General features: G+C 55.8%; 2 protein-coding genes across 3 annotated transcripts in view; one reads left to right on the top strand and one right to left on the bottom strand.

Annotated features, from left to right (window-relative positions):
- Positions 1 to 22,096, top strand: part of EMILIN2 (elastin microfibril interfacer 2) — a 42,140-nt gene extending 20,044 nt beyond the window's left edge. The window contains exons 3-8 of the mRNA XM_084888910.1: positions 2,938 to 3,113; positions 4,359 to 6,263; positions 15,941 to 16,312; positions 17,487 to 17,519; positions 18,238 to 18,366; positions 19,325 to 22,096. Of these exons, the coding sequence (XP_084745036.1) occupies positions 2,938 to 3,113; positions 4,359 to 6,263; positions 15,941 to 16,312; positions 17,487 to 17,519; positions 18,238 to 18,366; positions 19,325 to 19,662 (2,953 nt within the window). The 3' untranslated portion in view covers positions 19,663 to 22,096. The remainder of the gene's footprint in view (positions 1 to 2,937; positions 3,114 to 4,358; positions 6,264 to 15,940; positions 16,313 to 17,486; positions 17,520 to 18,237; positions 18,367 to 19,324) is intronic.
- Positions 22,097 to 23,216: 1,120 nt separating this feature from the next.
- The window catches only part of LPIN2 (lipin 2), a 70,537-nt gene continuing 67,506 nt past the window's right edge, over positions 23,217 to 26,247 (bottom strand). For both annotated transcript variants that reach the window (XM_084888106.1, XM_084888105.1), the window contains exon 20: positions 23,217 to 26,219. In XM_084888106.1, coding sequence (XP_084744232.1) covers positions 26,075 to 26,219 — 145 coding nt within the window. In that variant the 3' untranslated portion in view covers positions 23,217 to 26,074. The remainder of the gene's footprint in view (positions 26,220 to 26,247) is intronic.

The raw sequence follows: 26,247 nt of genomic DNA on the forward strand, positions 1-26,247 counted from the left end.
CCAGGGTGCTGTGTGCCACGCTCTGGGGGCGTGGAATCCCATCCCTCCTTCCCACCCTCTGCAGCCCCGGGGCTGCTGTGAGGCAGGCGCCCGTGTCTGGGGGGAATCCCAGCGTGCCTGTGGAGCTGGCAGCCCTACCTCCTCCCCGCGCCCCACCCCGGGGCCGAGGCCCCGGAGGCCTTGGGGTCCGTGTCCTGGCGCACAGAGAAGTGGGGGCGTGCGCTCCCCACACTGAGGTGAGCGGTGCTGCCTGATGGTTTCCAGCTGTCACCCCAGCTTCCCCGCTGGGCCTGGGGCTGTTAGGGCGCCGCACCTGAACCCCAGCGCTGAGCCCGGAACCCTGCGGCCCGAGGGGGTCGGAGCCGGTGCGGAGCGGCGGAGGGGAAGGAGGACTCCCTCCGGGAGCACTCCGGGCTGTGAGCTGGCTCCCTGGCTCCGGAGAAGCCGCCTCGCGGGGAGGAGTGCGGGTGGGGCAGCCAGACTCTCCCACCCCCGGCCCGCAGTGGGGGGACGGCCCTGGGCGGGTGCGAGTTCGAACCTCTTCCCAGGACACCCAGCCTCCTCTCGGCTCAGCCTCACCCGCAGGCTTTAGCGGGGCCGTCATCTCCTGGCCCAGGAGCAAAACCCACGGGCAGTCCATCTCCGAGTTTTCTGAGGCTGCACATTTTTCCGGCATGATGCTGTCCCTGAGCGTGCAAAACAGTGGGGAGGGATTTTGTTTTAATATCATCTCTGGGACCACACAGAGGACTCTTGGTGGGTGGGTGGTAGGGCCCCGGGTGCGGGTGCACCTGGACCGAATCAGACCTCAGAGGAGCGCTGCTGCGGGGCGGGGGCGGCCGCTCCGCCCGTCCTCGGGATCATCTCCGCGGCGAGGCCAGCATGCCCGTGGGGCAAGTGCCGAGGGGCTCGCTGCTGCTGCTGCTGCACGTGTGTGTGCGTGTGTGTGTATGGTGTGTGTGTGGTGTGTGTGTGTGTCTGTGTGTGCATGTGTGTGTACTGTGTGTGGTGTGTGTGTGTGTGTGTGTGTGTGTGGTGTGTGTGTGTGTGGTGTGTGCGTGCTGTGGGGGCGGAGGAGAACACGTGTTTCCATCCAGCCCTGCCCTTCCTGACCGTTGGAACTTGGGCAGGTCACAGCTCTCTGAGCCTGTTTCTCGCTGTGAGAAGAGGGAGTGGATGTGGGGACTTGCCGGGAGGTGTGGGAGGAGACGGGAGAGAATGAAGAGCCGAGAAAGGAGGTCTTGCTTCCCCCACCCCACCCCGGACCCCTCACGCCTCGAGCAGCCCTTCTCTGTTTGCTGGGCTTTCTCTCCCGTTTTCCTCGGAAAGGGCTCCACCACAGCTTCTCCCCATCCCCACACCTGCCCTGCACAGGCCAGTCAGCGGCACCTGAGGAGGCCCAGCTGCTCAGCTGCTCAGTGATCCTCGGGCCGAACCCGCGGGGGAACAGGGACGTGGGAGGTGCGCCTCTGGGGTTCTGCGGGCCCCTGGCCTGGCTGGTGGCCGAGAGCCTTCCATTCCAGGTTCTGGGTGACCCGGTTTGACCCTCCCGATTCCACTGCATGTGGGACATGATTGAACAGCGCCGCCGCCAGGCTGCTGCCTGCGGTGGGCCTGCCCGCGGTGGGCCTGCGTGGCGGCAGAGGCCGCAGCCACGGGGCAGCTGGTCGACCCGAGCCCCACCCAGAGCATCCAGCAGCCCTGGGGAGAGCATACAAAGGCTCTTTCTTCCTGGGAATTGGCCCCCAAACACGCCCAGCTGCGAGAGCTGGTGCTCAGCGTGAAGAGGACGGAGGACGGACGAGGTTCAAGAGGCGCAGAGGCCTGGGTGAAGGAGCCGGCTCGCGCCTGAGCTGTGCGCCGGCCGGGGTGCCGTCCGCTGTTAGGTCACAGCTTGTCACAGGGTCTGTGTGATGGCATGTGCATCAGGGGACGTGCACTTTCAAAGGGGCTTTTGGATGCTTCCAATCCTAATTCCTGTTTCTCCCATTCGCTGTAGGAGTCAAGACATTTTTAAAAACCTGAACACAGCCCCAGCCAGTTTGGCTCAGTGGATAGAGCATCAGCCTGTGGAATGAAGGGTCCCAGGTTTAATTCTGGTCAAGGGCATGTATACCTTGGTTACAGGCTCATCCCCAGTAGGGGGTGTGCAGGAGACAGCTGGTGGATGTTTCTCTCTCATTGATGTTTCTAACTCTCTATCCCTCTCCCTTCCTCTGTAAAAAAATCAACAAAATGTATTTTTAAAATATTTTTAAAAAAAATCTGAACACAAGTACCCGAGTAGCTGGAGGACTGCCACCTTGTTAGTGCCAGGGAGAGGGGGCTGGCTCATGGCCTGGGTTCTATGTGAAAAGGGGGCCAGGATGCTTGTTTAAAATACATTTCCATTGATTTCAGAGAGAAAGGGAGAGGGCGAGGGAGATAGAAACATCAGTGATGAGAGCGAGTCATTGATCGGCCGCCTCCTGCATGCCCCCCACTGGGGACTGAGCCCATAACCTGGGCATGTGCCCTCACTGGGAATGGAACCGTGACCTCCTGGTTCATAGGTCAACGCCGAACCACTGAATCATGTCAGCCAGACAGAGTGACACCTGAAAAATTGTCCATGAAGCAGCAGACTCTGGAACAAAGTCTTCGGGGAAACAAAAGCTCAGTGTGTGGGAACTGGCCGTGTCCACTGGGAACGGTGGGGCAGGCTTTGCTGAGCTGTCTGTTCCCCGGCCGTGAGCGGGAGGGGTGCTGGGGTGCGGTGGGTGGGACCTGAGAAGTGGGGGGGGGAGGCCAATAGGATGTGGGCCGTACCCCAGGGGGTCACTGCTGGGCGGAGGAGACTGGCAGGAGGCCGCGGGCCCGGAGTGACCTGGGGCCTCTCCCGAGTCCCCGCGGGAAGCCGGGTGACAGCCCGTAACCAGACGCCCCTCTCCTCCGCAGCTACCGCGTGAACTTCCGGCCCCGGTTCGTCACCAGGTACAAGATGGTGACCCAGCTGGAATGGAGGTGCTGCCCGGGCTTCCGAGGCGCAGACTGCCAGGAAGGCCCCCGAGACCCGGGGAAGGCCCCGCGCCCCACGCCCGCCCGGCCCCGGGGCAGCCTGAAGAAGCCCACAGGTAACGGCCTGGCTGCTGGGAGGGCCGGCACTCCCAGTGCCCCTCACACAGCACCTCGTTACACTCAGCACATCGGTGACACACTCCTTAGGAAACCTGGAGCCCTCGCTGCCCGAACTGGGCTGCCACCCCTGCTCACAGCTGCCGCCTGCGACCTGAACTGCCCTCTCCCGTCCACTCTGTGCTTCCTGGGCCCGCTTGCTCCTTCCCAACCCTCCCCCTCGCTTTGGGAGAGCACATCTCATCCTAGTCTCATGAGATTGCACGAGAGAGAAACTTTCTGATATGTTATAGTCTAAAAACACCTTTATTCTAGTTTCAGAATTCCAGCTTGGAAATAATTTTCCTTTATATTTGAAAGCATTTTTCAATTTTCTTCTAATTTCCAATGCCTCCGGTTTCGATCATCTCCTTTCAGTTTTATCCTTCTCTATGCCTATCAGTTTATTTTCACTTTATGACTCATCACAATCATCTTTATAATATTTTTTCCTCTTGTACTGCTTCCTCGGGGTCATATTTCTCAAGGTAGGATTATCAAACATTCAAAGTGTGTATTCTTTGACTTAGTGAACCTTCCTACATATGGCCAAACGGCTCCATGGTTAGCAGATGCCGGAGAATCAGTTGCTTTATCTCTCTTTTGCTGTTAGTTTCCCCAACTGCATAGCGGCACCAAACAATGTCTGAAACTCTTCTAGCAAAGGGATGCTAATAAAAGTAAAAGAATGTTTATGAGTCACATGGAGAGTGACTTGCTGCTTGAACAATATACCACCCAACAGCGAATGGGTGGATCTCCATAAAGTGGCTTCTTGTGGTCTAACAGTAAGCAGTCCACCATTGGGGCGTGTCTGCAGTTCACTAGTGTGGGGGATGGTATTTTCTTATGATAAAGTAGATAAAGAATATTTCCCTTCAGGGTGAAAGAGACTATTGAGTATCATGTGCCAATTCTGTTAACACCCAGGAGGGAAGATAGTACCTCTGCTCCATGGATGAGGGGATTGTAGTTCACAGAAGTTAATTCACATGTTGGAGGGCAGACAGTATATCGCAGAGGCAGAATGCAAGTGATCTGTCTGAGTGAAGGCCCTTAGTCTTTTCCACTCTAACTACCTGTGATGAGAGTGGATGTGGAAGCGAAGGTTTAAGTGTATTCTGTAAGTACCCTGGTTATTGTCTTTGCGAAAACAGGTAAAAGTAGAAAATGCTGAGTCTTGTCCAACTCTTTTTTTGTAACAGACAATGAACCAAGCCAGGTCTCAGAGCCCAAGAAAACTTTGTCACCAACTAGTGCATCGAAACCAAATCGGGCAGTAGATCCAGAACTGGGTCCCCAAGAACTTCAGGATAAGAAAATCCAGGTGCTTGAGGAGAAGGTGCTCCGGCTCACCAGGACGGTTCTTGACCTCCAGTCTTCCATCGCCGGAGTGAATGAAAACATCAAGCATACCATTCAGGACGACGCCAGCAAGATGCTGCACCCCCAGCCAGGGCCCGACAGTGCCATGGCTGGTAGAGACACTGAAACGGCCCAGCTTCCTGGCGCCCTCAACAAAAAGGAATCCGGCATGAAGGACATCAAATCCGAGTTGGCCGAAGTCAAGGATGCTCTGAAGACCAAGAGTGACAAGCTGGAGGAGCTGGACGGCAAAGTGAAGGGCTACGAAGGGCAGCTCAAACAGCTCCAGGAGGCCGCCCAGGGCCCTACGGTGACCATGACGACCAATGAGCTCTACCAAGCCTACGTGGACAGTAAGATCGAGGCGCTGAGGGAGGAGCTCATGGAGGGCATGGACAGGAAGCTGGCCGACCTAAAGAACTCCTGTGAGTACAAGCTGATCGGCGTGCAGCAGCCGTGCGACGACTATGGGAGCAGCTACCTGGGTGTGATCGAGCTGATAGGGGAGAAGGAAGCCAACCTGAAAAAAGAAATAAACGACCTTCGAGCCCGGCTACAGGACCCTGCAGCCCGGCCAGATTGCTGCGACGGTGAAAAGGCCGGTGACTTTGGGCAGCAGATCAAGGCGTTAGACCAGAAAATCGAAAGAGTTGCGGAAGCCGCCAGAATGCTGAACGGGCGCCTGGACAATGAGTTTGACCGGCTCCAGGTTCCAGAGCCGGACGTGGACTTCGACGCAAGATGGGACGAGTTAGACGCGAGGATCAACGTGACAGAGAAGAACGCGGAAGAACATTGCTTTTACATCGAGGAAACCCTCCGGGGGACCATCAGCGGAGAGGTCGATGACCTGAAGCAACTGCTGGACCAGAAAATACAGTCCCTGGAAGAGCGCCTGGGGAGCCTGCTCCGAGAGAGGACCGACCACACGGAAGCAGAGCCCACGCCCCCGGCACCAGCCCCACCAGCAGGCCGGCCAGGGGCGGGGCATGACCAGGTCATGGTGGAGTTAAACCACTTACGGAAGAAAGTTCAAGCTGTGGAGGACATTTGCCGGCAGGGAGAGCTTCCTGGGGTAGGAGACGCTTTGCCAGATGGAGAGGACCACGCCATGGGTGACAGTGGGAGCCTTTTGAGGTCTCTGAATGACACGATGCACAGGAAATTTCAAGAAACCGAGCGTAGCATCCAGAAACTTCAACAGGATTTTAGTTTTCTTTATTCTCAACTCAACCACACGGAAGAGGATATGGATCATCTCCAGAATGAGCTGATCAAGTGTAGGGACGGTGAAGACGCCGGCGTGGACGGGTTTCCTAAGGGGGGCGAGCGAGACAGGACGGCGGAGCCCCTGCCGACCCCCCAGGACCCCGCGGCTCCTTGCTGCGGCCAGCTGGAGGAGCGATGGCAGAGGCTGCAGGGCCAGCTGCTCGCCGAGCTCGACACTTGTAAGGAAAACACGCACGGGGTCCAGAGGGACGTCTCGGTGGTGGAGGACAGGGTGTCTCAGATGGAGAAAACGTGCAGCAAACTGGACTCCATCTCGGGGAGTCTTCAGAGGATCAAGGAAGGGCTCACCAAGCATGTCAGCGGCCTGTGGAGCTGTGTCAGGCAGATGAACGGGACCCTCCGGTCCCACTCCAGAGACATCTCTGGCCTGAAGAATTCCGTGCAGCAGTTCTACAGCCACGTCTTCCAGATTTCCACCGACTTGCAAGATCTGGTCAAATTTCAGCCGTCACCAGGTAAGTTGGCCTTTACAATACCATTCTTGTATGTGCTTGCAACGTGCGTTGTGCTAGATTTTTGGACAGTTTGTGGAACTAATGACATCAGTGCTGCTCCAAGTGTGCTTCATAGATGGGTGCCGGTTTGTGAATCATTTGGTGCCGGGCAGCAGTGGCATAAATAGCAACATCCAGAACAAGTATCTAGAAGCTTTTAAAAGAATTGGACATCACTGTAGCATTCAAGCACCCGTGTGGGCTGCCTCCAGGAACTGCTGTCTTCCGGGCCAGCGCACATTTCCTTTGTGTCTCCCAGAGTTGAACGTCGACTTATTGAGTCCATGAGGACTTGTTCAGGGCCAGCTGGACAGAAGGACTCCCCACAAGCACCACCTCCTGACCTGTCCTCTCCATTTTCTTTTTCTCTCTCCTCATCTTTGGGCCTTTATCACTTTCTTTGCCTTGCACAGCTCTACGTGACAAAGGCCCCTATGCGTTGAGTTGAAATTTCACGGCCTGCTGTGAGCCTATAAGATTTAGGATCAGGTCCCAGCTGAGACATAAAATGTGAGCAGGGGGCGGCTGGAGCATGAGAGGTAGATGAGCCCTGGCCTGACTGGGGAGAGCAAGGCCAGGTCCTCAGGAGGATGGGGAAGGTCCGAGGTGGTCAGAGATACGGCGTTTGTAGATAAGGACTTACCCATGTCAACCAGGGGCAGGGAGCTGGCCTCTGACCCAGTGCTGGGCCCCACACCACACTATTTATAACCCTCTCCTCCTCCCAGGCCCACGAAGCTCCCGTATCTCTGGAATGTTGTGTAATGGTCACAAGACTGCGGGTGCTCACAGAGTGATTGTCCCTTGTGGTGACAGTGTGTCTGGACAGTGCTGTATAGTAACCTACTGAACCAGATATTTCCAGTTGATTTGCAGCTCCCAGGCAGAGTGGGATGACGCTGTGTGGACTCTTTCACGTTTGTCTGTTGAAATAGGAGTTGGAGGTGAGGCTTCCAAAAGATTATCCTTTTGCGATGAACTCAATGTTGTGAATGTGGAATGCATGGACTTCCGGGAATTTCAAAGAGCCCAAAATAACCAAGCAGAGCGTTATTCGCCTTGTGTAGCCTCCAGGGCTGGCATATCTGTGACCTGAGTATCGGAGCTCCGTGGTTGCATTAGGACACATGTGTCAAACACAAGGCCCGCGGGCCAAATCCAGCCCGCCAGGCCTTGCAATGTGGCCCGCACCGCGCTGTCATCACTGCACTCCGCTGTCAGTTTATGACATTGTCAGTTTATGACTGTTCAGTAAACCATTAGGCCGGCGATTTAGGCTGGATTTTAGATTTTGGCCCCTTCTCTGATTGAGTTCGACACCCCTACATTAGGAGCTCAGTGTAAGTCACACATTGACTAGTAAAATGTCGACAGAACATGTATTGAGCTCCTACTATGTGCAAGGCTCTGTGAGGAATAAGATGAGTATCACGATCTTCACCTACAAGGCATTGTCAGTCATAGTGGCGAAGGCACACAGGTCTGCGGAGACCTGAATGAGACCGTATGCACAGGTCCAGTGGGTGATGTAGGGGTTACTTTTTAGTTCATAGGATCTTATTGAACCTGTATTGTTTGGTCGGTAATTAGCTGTGTGTGTGGAGTATGTGGATGTGACAGTGACAGTCTGAGGGGAAGCAAGCAAACAGGGTTGGTTATGGGAACGCGGTGTTCATGGGTGCCCTGGGCTTGGGGAGGAGCACCCACGGCTGCTGAGGAAGTTGAGGAGGCTCCTCAGAGGAGAGAGCACCTGAGCTGAGTGTCCAAGATGGAGAATTCAGAGGCTGGTGGGGTGAGGAGTGAGGTAGAGTGATGAGAGAAACTTCTGGAAGGAAGTGTTACTGGAGCTAATAATGGAGGGATGAGTAGGGATCAGAAAAGGAGGAGGCTGGAGGGAATACCTGGTGAGGAGTTGGTGTGAATAAATCACTTATTACCATGTAACAACCTACAACAAAGATGTGTTATTCTCCATTATTCTGCAAGTTAGGAACTCAAGCAGGGCTTGGCTTGGCGGTTCTTCTGCCCCATTTGGTGTCGACTTGAGCCATCTACTTGGCTGCAAGTCAGCTGCCATTGGCCTGTCTGGGTTGGAAGGTCCAGGAAGACTTCAGTCACTTGTCTATGTCCTCTCTCTCTCCATGTGGCTAACTTGGGCTCTGTCACCAGTAGGGTGGCTTCAAGGTGGTCAGATTTATTACACGGCAACTGGCCATAAGGGAAGGTGGGAGCTGCTAGGCTTCTCCCAGGCTGGGCCTGGAGCTGGTATGGTGTTATGTCTGCCACATTCTGTTGGTCAAAGCACGTAAACTTCTGAAGGGCAATGTGGCTTGCATTGGTCAGGAGGCAGCAATGAATGCCAGTCTGATCAAGTCTGTGAGCAAGGGGGAAGGGTGTGGACAGTGAGGCCACAGAGGGGGTGGGAAGCAGAGCATGCAGGACCTTAGAGGCTGTGGCAAAGGATTTGGATTTTAAGAACAATGAGAAGCCATCAGAGGATTTTGAGCCAGGAAGCAGTTTGAAAACCCATACTTTCTCTGTAACTTGGGGCAAGTTATTTATCTGCCTAGTGCCCAACTTTCTGCGTCTACTGATTAGAAACAGGAATCACACCTCAGGAAGTTGTTATGAGGATTAACGCTCCTAACTAGTGGTTATTCATTAGCCCGTGGTGATCGCTCAGTAGATGTTACCCATTATTTTAACCCTCCGTCCCCTCAATGGATGGGCAGTCAGTTCCTGGCCAGACTTTCCTCCCTTTTCCCTCAGCCTCGGAGGAGTGGGTGGGAGGGGAGCTCTGGGTGTCAGGCTCCGGGCTGCTCTGCAGGATGCTCTCGACAGGCAAGGCCGTCTCTCCCTGTTTTCTTTCCCTTTTGCTTTCTTCTTTGTTAAATTGTGGGCCAGGCAGACAGTGTAATCGCCCCTGCCAGCATTCAGAATTCACGTTCCATACTTCTGCCAGAAGCCTGGCCCTCGGGGATAGGGTAGGTTCTGAAGGACCAGGGGGCTTCTCATCCTTTGCTCTTCTGTTCCATGGGCCTCTGCCTGGGCACACTCACTCCCGTTTCCACAGGTGGGCGTGGGCCCGGCTGGCACACCCTCCCCAGCACCCTCTCCCTCTCCTTCGGTGGCACCTGGTCCCCATGCTGCCCGCTCAGCCTCACTGAAGTCAGCGGAGGGGGGAAGGCAGAGTCTGTTTCCTGCCTGGGCCCAGGACCCTCCGGGCCCGCACCGCACGCATCCTCAGCCCACACTGGCTGCAGCCGGGCCGGCCTGCTCGTCCAGCCTCCGCCTGTCTGTGGGAGACCTGAGCCGGCTGATTCCGGTGTTTGCGTGGCTCCCCTTCCAGGAGGGAGACGAGGGGACTTCCTGGAGTTGGGAAACCCGGGGCTTCACCGAGCAGAGACGTGGGCGGACGAGTTTTTCCGTGCATCAGGGAAGCTCTCTTCCCCTACATCTCGTCACGGTTCCAAGAAGGGACCGACCGGCCTGAGTCGATGCCACAGGATTGTTTCAACATCCTAGACCACAGCCTCACTTCCCTTCCCAGCCGCCCGCCTCTGTCTGCTCACGTCTCACGCAACTCCTTCAGCCGTATCGGTTATGTTTCCCTTAGGCGCGGTTCGGCTTTAAGAATCCCATCAGTAGCGCGTTGCTTACTTTAAGATGTGCTGTCAGAATGAAAAAGCATGAGTTTTTCAAATAGGGATCCAGCCGAAACCAGTTTGGCTCAGTGGTAGAGCGTCGGTCTGCGGACTGAAAGGTCCCAGGTTCGATTCGGGTCAAGGGCATGTACCTTGGTTGCGGGCACATCCCCAGTAGGGGGTGTGCAAGAGGCAGCTGGTCGATGTTTCTCTGTCATCGACGTTTCTAGCTCTCTATCCCTTTCCTTCCTCTCTGTAAAAAATCAATAAAATATATATTTTTAAAAACAAAACAAAAAACAACAACAAACAAAACAAATAGGGATCCAGCCGTGAAGGCGGGCCGGGGAGAGTGGCCGATGCTGGTGGGGGACCCGGGGAGGTCTAAGCAGCGCGGTGGGCCTGGGGTTGTTATGAGCACAGAAGGGCTAAGCGAATTCCATACCCTCGGACCACACGAACTCCAGACAACACACAGCCTTGGGCCCTGCAGGCATCTGCTTTTGTTTGTTTGCTTAATCCTCACCCAAGGATATGTGTGCTTTTTAAAATTGATTTGAGAGAGAGAGGAAGGGAGAAAGAGGGGAAGAAACATCGGTGTGAGAGAACCATCAATTGGTTGCCTCCCATACACGCCCCGACTGGGGATCGAACCTGCAACCTTTTGGTGTACAGGATGACGCCCCAGCCCACGGAGCCATCCGGCCAGGACAAGGGCACTGCCTCGCATGGCTCTTTAGTTGGTACAAATAGCGGCTGCCTTTCTCCACCGTCACCGCATGTAGAAGCCGTGTTCTGCGGATGGAGCTCCCCACACGCATGCAAAGCCCGCTGGGAGCTTACACCGGGAATCCAGGCCTCACTCAGGAGGGGCCTGTTCCCGGGGATGAGGGAGACCCAGGAGTTTGTAATGAAAAGGGTCAGCCCTGGCCTCGCTCTGGCCCCGGAAGTGGGAGCAGGAGCCGCCTGCCCAGGACCAGCTGTGCCCGGAAGGGAGCCGTGGGCAGGAGGGAGGTGAGGGAGAGAGCGACTAAAACCACCGACGGGGACACCTGCCACCAACACAAAGGCGGCCGATTCCGCGGTCGCCATCGATCTGCCTCTCCTTGTCTCGATGGCTGCAGCTGGATGATGAGTCCGGAGATCAGGTGGCGTGGGTCCGCTCCGCCTTTCCATAAAACGTTAGAATCAGCTGGTGGGTTTCTGCCACGGAGGAATTCAGACAGGCGAGACCCCTTCCCTGAGACTCAGAGAGGGAAGTATTTTCCACGTCAGGGGCACGGCCACCGCTCTTAGTGCGGCCCCTGAGCTGCGCTGTCAGCGGTGAGCTTTTCAGACACGTGGACCCGTGTTCTCTGTTCAGCCCGACCCCCTGGGCTTCCCGCGGGGTCACGCCAGCCCCTGGGCCCTGCCCTGGGAGGAAGACGCAGGCCGCCCTGCGGTGAGGCCCCGGAGCCAGCGTTCAGCCTGTGCTCCGCGGGAGCCCTCTCGTGAGGACCGCTCCCCCGCCCTGCGCTGTGGTAGCAGAGCGGGTTTTCCTCTGAGTTACCTGCCTGTCCCCCCTGGAGGGGGCGTGCCTCTGGCCTGCTCTCGCCTCTCCCTCTGGGGCCCCTGTGTGTGTGTGTGTGTGTGTGTGTGTGTGCGTCCCGACAATCTGTGAGGTCAGCCGGGAGCCACCGTGGGGACTTCCTGGCGGTGGCGGCGTGGGCTGTTCCCAGAAACCGAGCTTCTGCTTCCCGGTGTGGCCCACACGGCCCACTCCGTTAGCTCCTCCTGTCAGCCTCTGGTGGGTTTTTAAAGCCAGGAGCCTTGATGGGCGTCTGTAAAGCACTGCCGTAGCTGCAGCATCTGGTCTGTAGGCACATCCCCTGGCCCAGGCCTCTGGTGAATTGCCCTTCCCGGGCGCACCCGGCTTTGTGATTAGGGGTGCGCCTCCCGCCAGCCCGGTGGGCCTGTGCAGTGGAGGAGGGAGTAAGTAGCTCAGGAGGTTTCAGTGGCTTCCCCGCCGCCAGGCCTGGAACACGGACACAGACGCCGACGTCCAGGCCAGTGCCTGACCCACAGCCGCGTGCTCTGTGCCAAGACGCCGCTGAAGTGCCAGGAACATGCTGAGGAGCCTTAACTTTTGCAGCTTCGATTCACACGGCGGCCAGCCTGCCTCCAGGGCCCCCAGCGGCTGCAGGAGGAGGGCCAGCCCCGCATCCCTCAGCCGCACACCAGCCTCGTGGGTTTGGGTGGTTGTTAAAGGCAGGCCTTTGTCTTAGTGAAGCTGAAACTGGCTTGTAGTGGGAACTTGTAAGGAGAGGGAGTGGCTTTTGTTACCCAGTCCCTCCATGGTGGGGCTGGGTCCTGCCTGGCCTGCTCCGGAGGCCACGCATTGGCATCAGGGCAGTGCCCGGGGCCGGGGCCCTGACCCAGAGCAGCACACATGCCCGGACCCACTGCTCACCAGCCTCACGCCGAAAGCGCGGCAGACACTCGGCTCCGAGGGCCGCTGTCGGGATTAGAAACACATGTCCAGCTCAGCGAGCCTGGCTGCCAGCTATCTTTCTGGAGTGAGCAAAGCGCTGTCTCGTCTTGGTTTCAAGTTTGTAGAAAGTGTTTGCATCAGGAGCCAGGGATGCCGGCGGGAGTGTGGGCTGGGAGCCGGGGTGGGCTCTGTCCGTCCGGGTGCAGCTGTGCAGCTTTCTCGTTCTTGCTGGGATGTGATGGGGGGTAAGAGGGAGGCGTGGTGGAGCGTTCAGCGCTTGGTGCTCGAGGAAGGACCCCCAGGGAGGTTAGTGGAGGGTATTTGCCCGAACAGAGTATTTGTTCATTCTCTCCCCCCTGCCTTCCCCTCAGTGTGAGGGGTCTGGGTGTTGAGGGAGAGAGGACTAGGAGAGAGAGAACGATCGCTGACTCTGCCCACCAGTATCACCCTGACAGGACCCCAGAGGGGCAGCTGTTGGCAGAATTAAGATGCCACTTTAAAGGCTGGCAGGAATGTGGGTGTGGCCCCTAGCACCTGCCATCCGTCCAGCCTCCTTCGTTCGCCAGACCATTTCCTGTGCCAGGCGCTGGGGATGACAGGTCATTAAACTGTGTCCTCCAGCGCTCATCGCCTGGCAGGGAGGCCGGGTAAGGAACTGACAGAGCCCCCAGAGGCCCAGCGAGCTTCCTGCTTCAGAGACAGGATTGTTCAAGCCCTACCGGGCAGGTCCAGGATGGCTTCACAGAGGAGGTGGTATGTGAGCTGCAACTTCAGGGCTGGGTGTGTTTCTCTCAGTGAGGGAGCCAGAGGAGGCCATTTAGGGAGAGAGAAAAGAAAAAAAAAAAAAAAAAAGCCACAGGAAGAGCTCAGATAAGAGCCGGCACCCCTGAGGCTGATGCCTGTGGAGAGGGGCAGGTGCTGGGGCCTGTGACGCCAGGCAGAGACCGTCTGATCGGACTTGATGAGCAGCGGAAAGCAGATGAAGAGTGTTGAGCAGGGATGCTAGAATGCTTTCTACAGGGCATTGTGCAAAAGAGGTGGAAGAAGGAGCCAAAGTATTTCAGAACTAGAGTCAGCTGGATTTAGCAACAGATGGGAGAGGGAGAAGGAGAGGAGGAGAGAGAGGGAGAGGGAGAGAGGGAGAGAGAGGGAGAGGGAGAGAGGGAGAGAGAGGGAGAGGGAGAGAGAGGAAGAGAGAGAGGGAAAGTGGGAGAGAGGGAGAGAGAAAAGAGGGAGGGAAGAGGGAGGAGGAAAGTATGACTCTGAGCTCTGAGTGCCTGGATGAGAGATCAGGAAAATGCCAGTGGATTTCAGAGACACGGTTGGTTGGTTAAAAGGGCTTGGTGGGGAGAAACAAAAAGGACCAGTCTTAGGGCCCGGACTTTGCCATTTTAAGGTACTCTGCTGACTGTAATTCATTGGGGTTGTCGGACTAAGGGAAGTATTTTTTATATGTACATTTGGGTGAAGGCACCTAAACTGGGGCTTAAAGGAAGGACTCGGTGGGAGGAAGGAAAGGGGCGCACAGAGCAGTGATGTGGGATGGCAGCTCAGGCAGAGGTGTGCCCCGGGAGGGAGGACAGCGAGGGGGAGGCGAGAAGACAAAAGACAGAGACTGAAGCGGGCGGAAGGGATGGGGAGAAAGAGGGCCCAGGGGGGAGAACCTTGTTCTGCCCGGGGCCGTTTGGATGTTTATAACATCACTGGGGAGCCGTGCACAATTATCATGTATAGCAGGCTAAATATTAGCCTGCTAAATTTGGTCACACATTTAATGAACTCACTCCTAATGCCTTGGCAGGGCCAGACCCAGTGATTTCTCAGGCCTTCTGTGGCCTGAGGGCCAGACGCCCTCCACCCCTGAAATAGGCCCTTGGCGTCTTCTACAATTATATTTTATAAAAACAGGAAAAACAGTGCCGGGAAGCTGATGATGGAAATCTGGGCCAGTGCCCCCGAGTCTCCCCGTCACCCTCTCTCTCTGGGCACCCGCGTGCAGCTCCTCCGGCTGCCTCCCTATTTCTAAAGGGACTGAGTGGCTTCCTCTGTCTTCCTGTACTGGTGTCATAGGCAGCATGTAGACATTGTATAGGTTATATGACTTAGCCACAGACGGCCTGGGCTCTCCACGGCTCTCCATGTCTCTCCCTGCTCCCCCTGCTCCCACTCCAACAGAGTTCCAGCACAAACGTCAGGGCAGTACTTATGCCAGTATGGGCTGAACAGCTCAGCAATCACTTAGGACACATGTGTCAAACACAAATCCAGCCCGCCAGGCCTTGCAATGTGGCCCGCACTGCGCTGTCATCACTGCACTCCGCTGTCAGTTTATGACATTGTCAGTTTATGACTGTTCAGTAAACCATTCGGCCCGCGATTTAGGCTGGATTTTAGATTTTGGCCCCTTCTCTGATTGAGTTCGACACCCCTAACTTAGGAGTATGTTCTTTTCGCTGAATTAGTAATAGCGTTGCGTTATCATTTGCTAGATTTTATGTATTTATTCTGGAGTCTTCTCACTTTTCAACACTCTCTATGCCACAGTTACTTCAGTGCATTTTAAAATCAAACTAAAATGTTCAAAAATACAGTCACTGGTTTTGCCAGGACATCGTTTTAGAGTGTTGGAGCCTGGGCATTAGAGGCACCATGTGGGCTGAGGAGGTGGGGTGTCTGGCCAGGCTTGGCTAATTTAAAAAAAAAATTTTTTTAATAAAGTATATTTTATTGTTTTTTTACAGAGAGGAAGGCAGAGAGATAGAGAGCTAGAAACATCGATGAGAGAGAAACATCGATCAGCTGCCTCCTGCATACCACCCACCGGGGATGTGCCCGCAGCCAAGGTACATGCCCTTGACCGGAATCGAACCCGGGACCTTTCAGTCCGCAGGCCGATGCTCTATCCTCTGAGCCAAGCTGGTTTCGGCGAGGCTTGGCTATTTTTAGATGCCCCGGGGGCCTCTAAAGGAAGCCTCGTGCCAGGAAGGCATTGGCGGAGGACAGGGCGGCAGCTTCCTGGCTGCGGCACCGTCACCGTGCCATCCCGGAGGGCGGACGCCTGCATCAGGAGGTTCCTCTGGTGGAAACCCCCTGCGGGGATCGCTCCGGCTCCCGGACACCTGCTTGGGGTCGCCTTGCCCTCAGCTTGCGAAAATCGTCCACAGTGACCCCACGACTGGCTGGTCTGCATGTCAGGCCAGCTGGCTCCTTTCAGGAACTCGTGGCACCCCCATGGGGCCATTCCACGGTGAAACCAGGACGTGTCAGTGCTGGAGCCAAAGGGGGTCTGTGGGGAGAGCACGGCCATCGTGGAGGGGCTGGCGGGGGCCTCCCACGGCCCCCGAGGGCAGCTGGACACACAGCCCCTCTGTGCCCGCGCTGTGGAGGCCGCTCTCCTGCCCCTGGCACAGAGCCGGCTTCGCTGATGCTGCAATCGGGACAGCCGCCCAGCACAGAGGGGCTGTGGCCGAGCAGTCAGGCCTGAGGTTTTCAACTCTGTTTCTTTCCACTTCCCCAATGCGCAGCGGAGGAGGAGCCCTCGGAAGCACCCCCGCCTCGTCCCCGAGGGGAGGCCCCGCCGGCCTCCGAGAAGCCCCCGCCGCGGGCGGAGGCCCCCACGGAGCCGACGCCCCCGCCGCTGCCGCGGCCCAGCGCGCCCCCGCCCGCCGAGCACCCCGGACAACGGCCCGTTCTGCCCCCGAGACCCCAAAAGCCGCTGCCCTGGCCGGCCTGGCCCGGCTGGGCGGGCCTGCCCTCCTTGCCGGGCTCCACGGGGGTCATGATGGAGACGGGAGAGGCTGGGCCTCCGGGGAGGAAGGGCGTGTCCGGGAGAGGCCTGAACGGCCAGGCGGGGCAGGCGCCCGTCCCCAGCACAGAAGGCTTCGCGGGAGCACCAGGTAAGGCTCAGGGGGCCAGCACAGGTGAGCTCAGAGGGCGGACTGCATGGAGGGGCAGTCTGAGCCTCCGGGCCTGCTGCAGGGGCTTGTGGGTTCAGGGTATAAGGTCTAAAAGGGAGCTTCTTCCAAAGTGCTGAGGTCCTGAGGGACCCGTTCATGCTAATCAAACCCCCAGAGCCTGGGGCACCCCGGGATAGTGCAATGAATTAGATTTGTCCCCTGGGCTGGAATCTAGGCCAGGGGAAGCTCCTTGATCTTCCCAGCAGGAAGTGAACCTGGGAAACCAGATGTGCATCGGGAGCTTATGTAGCAGAGACAGCCTGCCTCAGAGCAGGCGAGCTGGAGAGTTCTGGCTCAGCTGTCACCACCAGCCTGGCCCTGGGCCGGCCCCTGACCTGAGGGTCAGCTCCCTCTCCTGCCCGAGGGTGGTGATAGGACTCAGGGAGTGTGTGAGGACAGGGAAGAAAGTCTAGCTCAGTGTGTGTGTGTGTGTGTGTGCGTGTGTGTACACACTTGTGCTCAGGGAGTGTGTGAGGACAGGGAAGAAAGTCCAGCTCAGTGTGAGTGTATATACTAAGGCAGGTGGGGCCTGTGCATCAGGCAGTATGTAAAATCTGGCAATAGGTAAAATCTATTAACAGCACTGGGATGTTATTAGTCCCGTTTACAGATGAGGACGCCGAGGCGCCGGGCTATGACTTGTGAACAGATGTTTTCGGAGCAGTCTGTCTCACTGTCGGGGCTGCTTATGCTCTGTAGAGCTGTTGTCTGTCCATCATGCAGTCCTTTCCCACCACCCATGTGACATCACTGCTTCCAGCCCGCTGGAGGGAAAGCTGTGCACAGACAGTGCTCCTGGGGGCTCGCAGGGTCCTTGGCACGTGTGAGCGCCTCAGTCTGGACTTCTCCTCCCTGGCCGAGAAGCCCAGCGCCTCTCCTTCCTCCTCAGTCCCTCGGCCAGCTCACCCTCAGGGCCTTCTTCCCTGCCCAGGGCTAAGGGGCCCAGTGAGGAGGCAGGTGGAGGGGGGGGGAGCGGGGAGAATCTGTTTCTAGGAAGGTGGCTGGGAGTGGTGCCCTTGTGCTATGCCTACGTAGTGTGAGGAGCAGTGAGAAGGCTCTGAAAACGAGCTGAGTGGGATGTTGTTTGACGTTCCGTTCCCATTTTGTCTTCCAGGGTACCCCAAGTCTCCGCCTGCAGCCTCCCCAGGTGCGTCTGCCAGGGGACGTGGGCAGGAGGCCAGTCCTCTGTGGCAGCCCCTGCCCTGCGTGTCCTCCCCGCTTCGGGCTGTGAGTGTGGGTGGAGACGGGGCCCGGCCGTCCTCCGCCAGCTGTGGGCAGGGCCTGGCTGACTGCCCTGGGCTGAGCCCTGCAGGCTGTGCTCCCCAGAGCGGGTCAGAGGCAGGCCAGACAGGAATTCTCCCTCATGCGTGCACCCAGCTCGTGGAGTTCCCCGAGAGGCCCACTGGGTGGACCTAAGCCTGGTGTGGCCCTGACCAGCTCCCTGGGGTCCAGGTGTTGTTAGTTCTTCCATGAGTAAGCACCTCCCTAGACTATTCCCATATCTACTCCCTCCCTCCACCCCCGCAATGAGGCACAGCACAGCATCAGTTTGCTCTGAGAGACTCTCAGTCAGCCTCAGTTCTCTCTCACAGTGTGGCACACATGGGCTCACACATGCACACACACACACAGTGTCTAACACACGGGCTCACACATGGATACTCCCAGCCAGTGCCTGTCCCACAGCCCAGCCCTGCCCTCCTCACAGCCCATCTGCCTGCCTGGCTCTCGGAGGCCGTGTCCCCGGGTGCTCTATCAATTGAAGGCAAAGCAAAGCGGGGAGGCTGCCTCCTGAGACAGGCACACGGGCCTCGTCTTCCAGGCCCACCCCCACCTGCCTGTGAACACCGTCCTCTCTGTTCCAGGGGTTCCGGCGCCCTTCCTGGTGTCTTTCTCCGCGGGGCTCACCCAGAAGCCTTTCCCCAGCGACAGGGGCGCTGTCCTCTTTAACAAAGTGCTGGTCAACGACGGGGACGTGTACGACCCCAGCACCGGTACGTGTGTGTGTGTGTGAGGGGGCTGTGTGGGGCCTGGGGTGGGGGGGAGGGCTGTGTGGGGCCTGGGGTGGGGGGGAGGGCTGTGTGGGGCCTGGGGTGGGGGTGGGGGCTGCACTGGCAGAGATGCCCCGCAGCTGCGGGCCCTGGAGGGGCAGCTGGCAGTGCGGCCGCTCCCCGCTGGGCTGTGAAGGGGGCTCCAGCCTGCAGGGCGGTGGGTGTGCAGTGACATTTCCCAGTCATGATGTCAGCATACCAGCCCTCGCCTGGGAGTGTTCATGTGACTGCAGATAGCTAGAGGCTCTCCCAGCCTGTGGGCGTCACACCCTGGGGCAGGCAGCCGAGTCCGCCCCGCCCCTCCCTGCCCCCTCCCGCAGCTGGTGGTTCACGATGAGCAGAGCCAGGGAGGGTCGGGAGAGAGGGTGGCCCTGCGGTGGCGTCTCCTGCTCTGAAACCGCTTCAGCTGCCGGGTCCGCCTGTGCCGTCTCCGGCCCACGAGCACAGGGGGGTTCAAACGGTGAGGCTGACTTGGAGTTGGCTTGGGACACTTTCAGTGGAGAAAGCTTGCAAGAGGCAGCCCGGACCTGGGTGGCTGCTGTTCACTGTATCTTAGGTGGTGGGGGGAGCAGGCCCGGGCGGCGCACTGAGGCCAGCGTTAGGACTGAGCTCTCCCCCAGCAAGGCCAGACGGTCCTCTGACCGCGCAGGGCACGAAGGGGCAGCTCCCCCGGGGCCGCGCTGGGTGTCGGTGAGGTGCAGTCATCATTCCCAGGGCTGAGGTTCTCAGTGTTTGTCCTCTTCGGGATGTGACGAGCACTCCGCGGCGGGTTTTGCAGAGAGGCCTGGGTCGGTGGGAAAGAGCGGTGCCCGTCAGCGGGTGGGTGGAGGTGCGCGGACGGAAAGCCTGTTGCAGAGCGCTGGGTGACGGCCCGTGAACGTGTCCGCCTTCCTCCTCCCAGGGATCTTCACGGCCCCGTTCGACGGGCGCTACCTCATCACGGCCACGCTCACTCCCGAGAGGGACACGTACGTGGAGGCGGTCCTGTCGGTGTCCAACGCCAGTGTGGCGCAGCTGCACACGGCGGGCTACAGGAGGGAATTCCTGGAACACCACGGGCCCCCGGGGGCCCTGCACACCTGTGGCGGCCTGGGCGCCTTCCACCTCATCGTGCACCTGAGGGCGGGAGACGGCGTCAACATCGTGGTGACCGGGGGCAGGCTGGCTCACACGGACTCTGACGAGATGTACTCCACGTTTAGTGGGTTTTTCTTATATCCCTTCCAGTCCCACCTCTAGGGCACTGGGGAGAGAGGTAAGGCGAAGGAAGGTGTAAGAACCGGAAAGCTTTAATATTATTCACGTTATGTATGTAACTGGAGCCACTGGTCTAGTATTCTGTCGACGTCCCACCACCTCTCTCAAGGTAACGGCCTTTTCTGGCTTTGGAGGCCACAGACACACCTTAGAGCTCCCCAGCAGGCAGCGAGGACTGACGCTGGTCATGCCCACGGGCTGAGCGCTGGGACACGCCCTTACCTCCAAGCCAGCTCTGGCTTTGCCCCAAGGGGCCGGAGCTGGGCCCACAAGGTGCCGCCCTGGGCGAGGCAGTGGGAGCCGGTCCTGCTGCTGGAGAAGGAAATGCTGCTGGATGCAGGTCTGAGGTGGAGGGCTGGCCGAACGGATACCTGTGGCCACAGTCTTTACCAGAGCGTCTGTCTGTACTGCATGCAGGAAAGAAGTTTAAACACTGAAGTGGCACGTGCCACCACGAGTCCTGGGCCCACAGCCTGCTCCCCGGGCCTCTGCCCAGCTGTGAAGGAATCCAAGAGACTGGCGTGAGCTCGCTGGGCTCCTTGAATGACATGTACAATTTGAGTGCAAAGACAGGGAGTGTCAATAAAGATGTAAAACCACTAAACCACTTCAAGTTACTTACACCCGGTGGCCTTGTGGATTTAGAGTTGTTGCTAAAAAAGCAAACTGTAGAAAGACGTTGACTTTTTTTTAACGGCTATAGAAAGTAAGCTTGAATAAATGAATCTCAACCATTTAACTCCCTCCTCGGCATCCATGATGTACACTCGGTTCCTCTTTGCTTATAAAAACAGGATGTGCCGGGAGGTCAGGGCCTCCATCGGAGCCCCACGGCTGAAGGGGGGCTGCTCCAGGGCGTGCTGAGAACTGACATCTAATTAGCAGCTGTGCCAGTTAAATGAGATCGCTCCCTGCCCACACCACACAGATGGGGCTTTAAACCCGGGTTCCCAGGCAACAAGAGGCCCAACATAAAGCTGAGATCATCTGAGAGAAGCAGGCGCTTCCCCTGCAGAGCATGCGCTGTTCCGGGGAAGCCCAGCACGTTACTCCCTTCCCAGCAGCCACAGAAACCGCGAGGCACGCCAGGCGCTGCCCAGGCGGTCTCTGCTCATCAGGTTGGTCAGATCTGTTGGGGAGGCACGTCCCCTAGCACCTCAGGACCACAGACAAGTTTCCTTGGACTGAATCGAGCCACCAGATGCTGTGATGCTGTAACAATTGTAAAAATTCCAAGCCCGCTTGCCAGTGAGATCACAGGGTGGCCCCTGGCTGCTGAGAGGAGCCTTCTTTCTTACCTCACCCCACCCCCGGGCCAGGGAGGAGTGGCCAGGAGCCTGAGGGTTTGCTGTTTGAGTATTTTAAAGTAAGTCTGGGTCTCTCTGTCCAGGAGGGTGGGGGAGAGTGGCATTCTCACCCCATTTCTCCAGCTGGGAGACCGGCTAACGGTGGCTGTCAGAGTATCAATGGCTTCCTAAAAATGACTCATGGAAAAACCCAGTGCCATAGAGCATTTTCAGGAAGATCTATTATAGTTGGCATGCATGCATGCTTTTGCCCTCTCGCCTTCACACCCCTTGTAAACACCTTAACTTGGTGCCAAAGGGAGTAAGTGCACAATAGCCAGAAACACAGGGACCACAGATGGTTCTCTAGAGCACCAAGTAATACTTGGTCCTCCTCTCTCAGTGCATTCCAACTCATTTACTGGAGAAAAAAAAAAAAAAAATTCGGTTCCGTGTATCCACAGTGAGCAAAGTACACTAAGTCTAACTACAGCAGGCCCTGCGTTCACTCAGGATGAAGTCGGAGGAAAGCCGAGTCACGGTCCATTTAGGAGACAATCTTTTAAGAGGGTACGACCAAGAGAGCACACGATCTCTGAGCTGGAGGCTGCAGGAGCTGTGGGCAGCCCCTTCCTAGAAAGCAGCAGCCCTGCGCCTGCGAGGAGACACAGGAACAAGCCCAGGACCAAGCAGCGCAGGGTTACAACTTGCGAAATAAAGAAGCTGTTGCTGAGAAAAGGGCAGAGCACTTCCTAAGCTGAGAGAGACAGGACCGAGACATTCTCTCTCCCCAAGTGAACATTACAAGTGGCCAAATGACTGCAAACAACAAAATGGTCCCAGCAATAAAGAATGCAAATCAATGTAAATTGCACTTGAAATTATTTCTATGTTAGCACATTAATCTAGCGTTCTCAGTGACCCTATCATCTCTCCAACTGTTTTCCACAATTGATTTATAGTTTGAAAGGATAGAGGTATTTGTGATCATAGACACACCAAGTCCAAGCTTGTATATTTGAAACATGGCTTTGCATATATCCACATACACTTTCTAAACAGACATACGTGTCTGTCTAGAAAGTGTACGTGGATATATGCAAAGGATATGCGCAGCCGAGACCGGTTTGGCTCAATGGATAGAGCGTCGGCTTGGGGACTGAAGGGTCCCGGGTTCGATTCCAGTCAAGGGCATGTACCTTGGTTGCGGGCATATCCCCAGTAGGGGGTGTGCAAGAGGCAGCTGATCGATGACTCTCTCTCATCGATGTTTCTAACTCTCTATCTCTCTCCCTTCCTCTCTGTACAAAATCAATAAAATAAAAAAATAATAATAAAAAAAAAAGGATATGTGCAAACTCTAAGGCAAGCATGTCAAACTCGGGGCTGGCGGGAGAGGCATGCGAAAAGGAGAGAGGGCAAAAACGTGTGTGTGCCAGCTGGATTTTCCTAGTCTGACTTGCTCTAAGGGGTACACAGTGCAGCAGAAGAAAGCTGCAGTGAGACAGGCCTCCTGAGAGCGGGTTAGGATCCCGGCTGCTCATCCCTGAAGAGCTGGAAGCCATTCCCTTTATAATCACCCCCGCCCACCCCAGTCTGAGCTCTTCCTTTCTCTCCACAAAGAACAACCCCCAGCCCCAGTTCCCTTTCCCCTGACCTCTCACCCAACCATCCTGGTGCGGCAAAGCAGCATGAAATGAGCGCTTTCCACACGGATGGCGGCCTTTTTGAGATTCAACATGTCCAGCACATGCTGCATCTGGCAGGGCCCAGCGATCTGAAGGGATAAAAAGATGCTCATTTAAATAACACGTGGGATGTGGCTTTTGATCCAAGTTCACTGACTCTCCTAAGCCGATGAAAACATCAGGATTGCTAATTGGTATTCACCCTGAGGAAGGGTTAGTGGAAGGTGGGGTCCTGTGAGAGGGACTCCAGGGGAACCTGAAGGACTGAGGGGTGGAATGGAAACACAGCTTCGAGGACTCCAGTGAGCACACCCCAGAAATCACATATGGATGAGTGAATCATTCCCTGGCACAACCTACAAAGCAAGAGGTTAGTTCCTGAGGGTGTAGCCTCACTTTTGGAGTCAGGTTTTATAAAAATAAGCACCAAAAAGAAGTCCTTTCTGTAGACAAATTTAAGAGTCAGCAAAGATTAAAATGCTAATTTATGGAAATTAACAATTTCTGGCAAGAGTACAGAGAAGATGGTTTAGATGTCCTCTGAAGGAAAGAGTCCAACGCATTCAGTTTATGTTTGTTTATTGTAACATTTTGTTTTGAACATCAAACACTGCACCAAAATAGGAACCATTTATCTTAAGACAATGGTCTTTGCCACAACTAAGAGTACTGGACTGATGCTTACAATTTCTGACAACTTAAAACTTATTAGTGACACTGCTGTCTAAAAATCAAATACTTCATCAGAATGTAGTTATTAAATTAAAAGAACAAAGTTTCCCCCTCCCTTCTTACCTTCAAACCAGAAACATAGTTTTCATCTGGAAAGAGCACTTACTTGAAACAAAAACTCAATTTTTAACTAGCTACATTATACCCAGCATGCTCTAAAACGGGTAAACAAGGTTTCCTAGAGTAAGCATGATGATCTCGAAGAGTTGTAAAATTCCCTGGGAAAGTCTGTTTCACCAAGTTGGAAAGAGGAAGAGGTGACTTCTCGCCTGTCTGTAAAGGCCTTGGCTGCACCTTGAGCGCACCCTGGGGAGGGGCCGTGCGCAGTCTGGGGGCACAAGTACCCCCAGTCATTTTCCAGCTTTCTCCCTGTGACTGTTAGCAGCTTTCACGTTAGGACATCACAGTAGTAAGTTTTCCTTTTTCCAGTTGAAAACTATGCAGATGTGTTAAGCACAGCAAACACAGCACACACGCTACACAGGCATGCTGTGGGCACACGCGCACGTCCTCACGCCTGGAAGGTGCCGATGCCGATGCCACAGCCGCACGAGCTTCACCACACGGACATCGACGCAGATGCTAACGTCAGGCTGAGCTGGAAAGAGGGAAGGGGCCATGGCTGTTTCGCCAGTGAAGCAACCGAGAGAATGACTTAAAAGAGCCCGATCTGCCTGCAATCTCCCCGGGATACCATCCACCACCAAAAGCAGCGCAAGGTTGATGATTCTTCACTCACTCACCATCGTAAGGGTCTGTGTACAAACACACTTGAGGGCATCTCTCTTTCACAGAAAGAATACATGTCATTTGTACCAAATGGCAATGGGTTTCCAGCACAAACTTAATACTTTTACCACACTATAGTAATAGCAATCATCTACTTTTCAGCAAGAGGGACTCCTTTAAATAAGGAAAAACGTATGTTAATTAGTGTATGTACCCACTGGATCAGTCTACAGCAAGGGAAATGACAGCATAGTGCTTACAGACACTCGGACAAAGGATCAGCCACCCTCAACACAGAACTGGGAGACCTGTGTTCCTATGGTGAACCTTCTAGATAGGCCCATGTGTCCGGAGAAAGAAACTGTCTAGTCAAAAACTCTCTACAAAAGATAAATATTGATATTTCACACTGCACATAGCAGAGGCTCAGGTCAAGCACGTAAAGTTCTTCTAAAGCAAACACAGTCGAGGACACACTGACAGCATCTACAGATCAAGTAATGGCCACTCTATCAGGAATTTAATTCACTAACTGGGAAGAACTTTATAAAAGCATTACCTAGTTTCCCTACCTACTGTACATAAAGGAACTTATTGAACAATTAGACCTTGACCTGCTGAAGGCGGGGAAGTGTGCACTGGAGGAAGAGTGTGCTGTTTCCCCTCTGGGAACATGTGCCTCCAGGTGCTGCCACTAAGAACCGCACTCAAGGGCCTTCGCCATTGTCTCTGCATCCAAACGCACCAGGAAAAATGGCTGAGCTATGTCAGGGACTTCCAACTCTCCAATCTGGACAAATAGCCACTCTCCATCTTTGCATCAGCATTGTTTTGGGTGGAGTAAACAAAACAAGGAGAGCCCCCCAACACAAGGACAGGTGGAAATGGAAACCATCCTGAGCGGGGTGGCGCCTGGACCCGCAGTTCCCTCTGCTCTGGAACTCGGCTCACTGCTTTCTCACCAAGAGGGCCGTGTGGTCAGTTCTGGTCCCCTGAAAGCTTCCTCTCCGACAGTTCTGCTGCTTTTAGTACTGAGTTGATTGTCAACACCCAACCTGACTTCTCCAGGCTCTCGGCTCTTAGCTTACAGGACAGAAGCCTTCCCCGGTGCTGTCTGCTTGGACTCTGACCTGAGCTCATTACAACCAGGCTGAGAAGCTGAGGGGCAGGCGGGACAGAGAGAAAAACCCTTCCCAGGAGCCACAGTAAATGCACACCTGCATTTCCAAGGCCTCCCTGAAAACAGAGCTGTTCTTTGCTGCTTAACCAACATTCACTATTATTCCTATTCTTACAGACATAACATATATCTTGCAAAACTCTCTTCTTGCAAGGTTCACAGATGAAAAGGTGGCTTTTCCTCCCCAGGAGCCCGTGTCTGTGGGGTGGGATGAGTGGCCCCAGCAGCGTCTCCTTTCAGGGTAGCAGGGAAGGAGGAACCCACAGAAGAAACATGGGCAAGCGGTTTGAGCCAACATCATTAATGGGACCTGAAGCAGTTCGGTGGACCCAGATCCCCTTAACAAAGCCCTGGTTTTACAGAGAAACACTTCCAACTGCCCAGTGGAAATTATAACACTTTACTTTGTGCAATATTTTGGTCCACTCTTAGTTAGCTTCTTTTTAAATTATGCAGTTAAAGGAGCACCCAGCACACAACCTGACAGAGTGTGCGTGAGAACCGACCAGGGACAGGAGCCTAGGTCTTTGACCTCCGGTCCAAGCTGCCCTCAATTCTGCTGGGGCACTGAGCTGTGACCCTGCCAAGCCAGGAGGGTGAAGGAGAGGGCAGTTCCTGATCCACAGCCTCTCCTTGTCCCTGCTGGTGCCAGCTGTCAGCATAGGTCTTGCCCCACACCTGTGGCTGAGAGGGATCCCAGTGTCCTCTGTCCCGCAGAAGTGCCGGTCACCTTCCCTAGCTGCAAGACAAGAGACTGAGGACCCCCCAGAGGGGCCGCTTCAGGCCAGGTCGTCCAGGTCCACTTTGGGGATTGGGTCCCGCCAGTAGCAGAAGGAGCTGAACTCTGGGCACGGAAAGGCAGAATTCTGTTCCTTGTTGAGCAGGGGGAACACATGCTCCACGAGCTCACTCAGTCTGTGATACCTGGAAGGGGTTGGAGAAGAAAAGCACA

Source organism: Pipistrellus hanaki (assembly GCF_964339955.1).
Source record: "Pipistrellus hanaki genome assembly, chromosome: 6".
Lineage (NCBI taxonomy): Eukaryota > Metazoa > Chordata > Mammalia > Chiroptera > Vespertilionidae > Pipistrellus > Pipistrellus hanaki.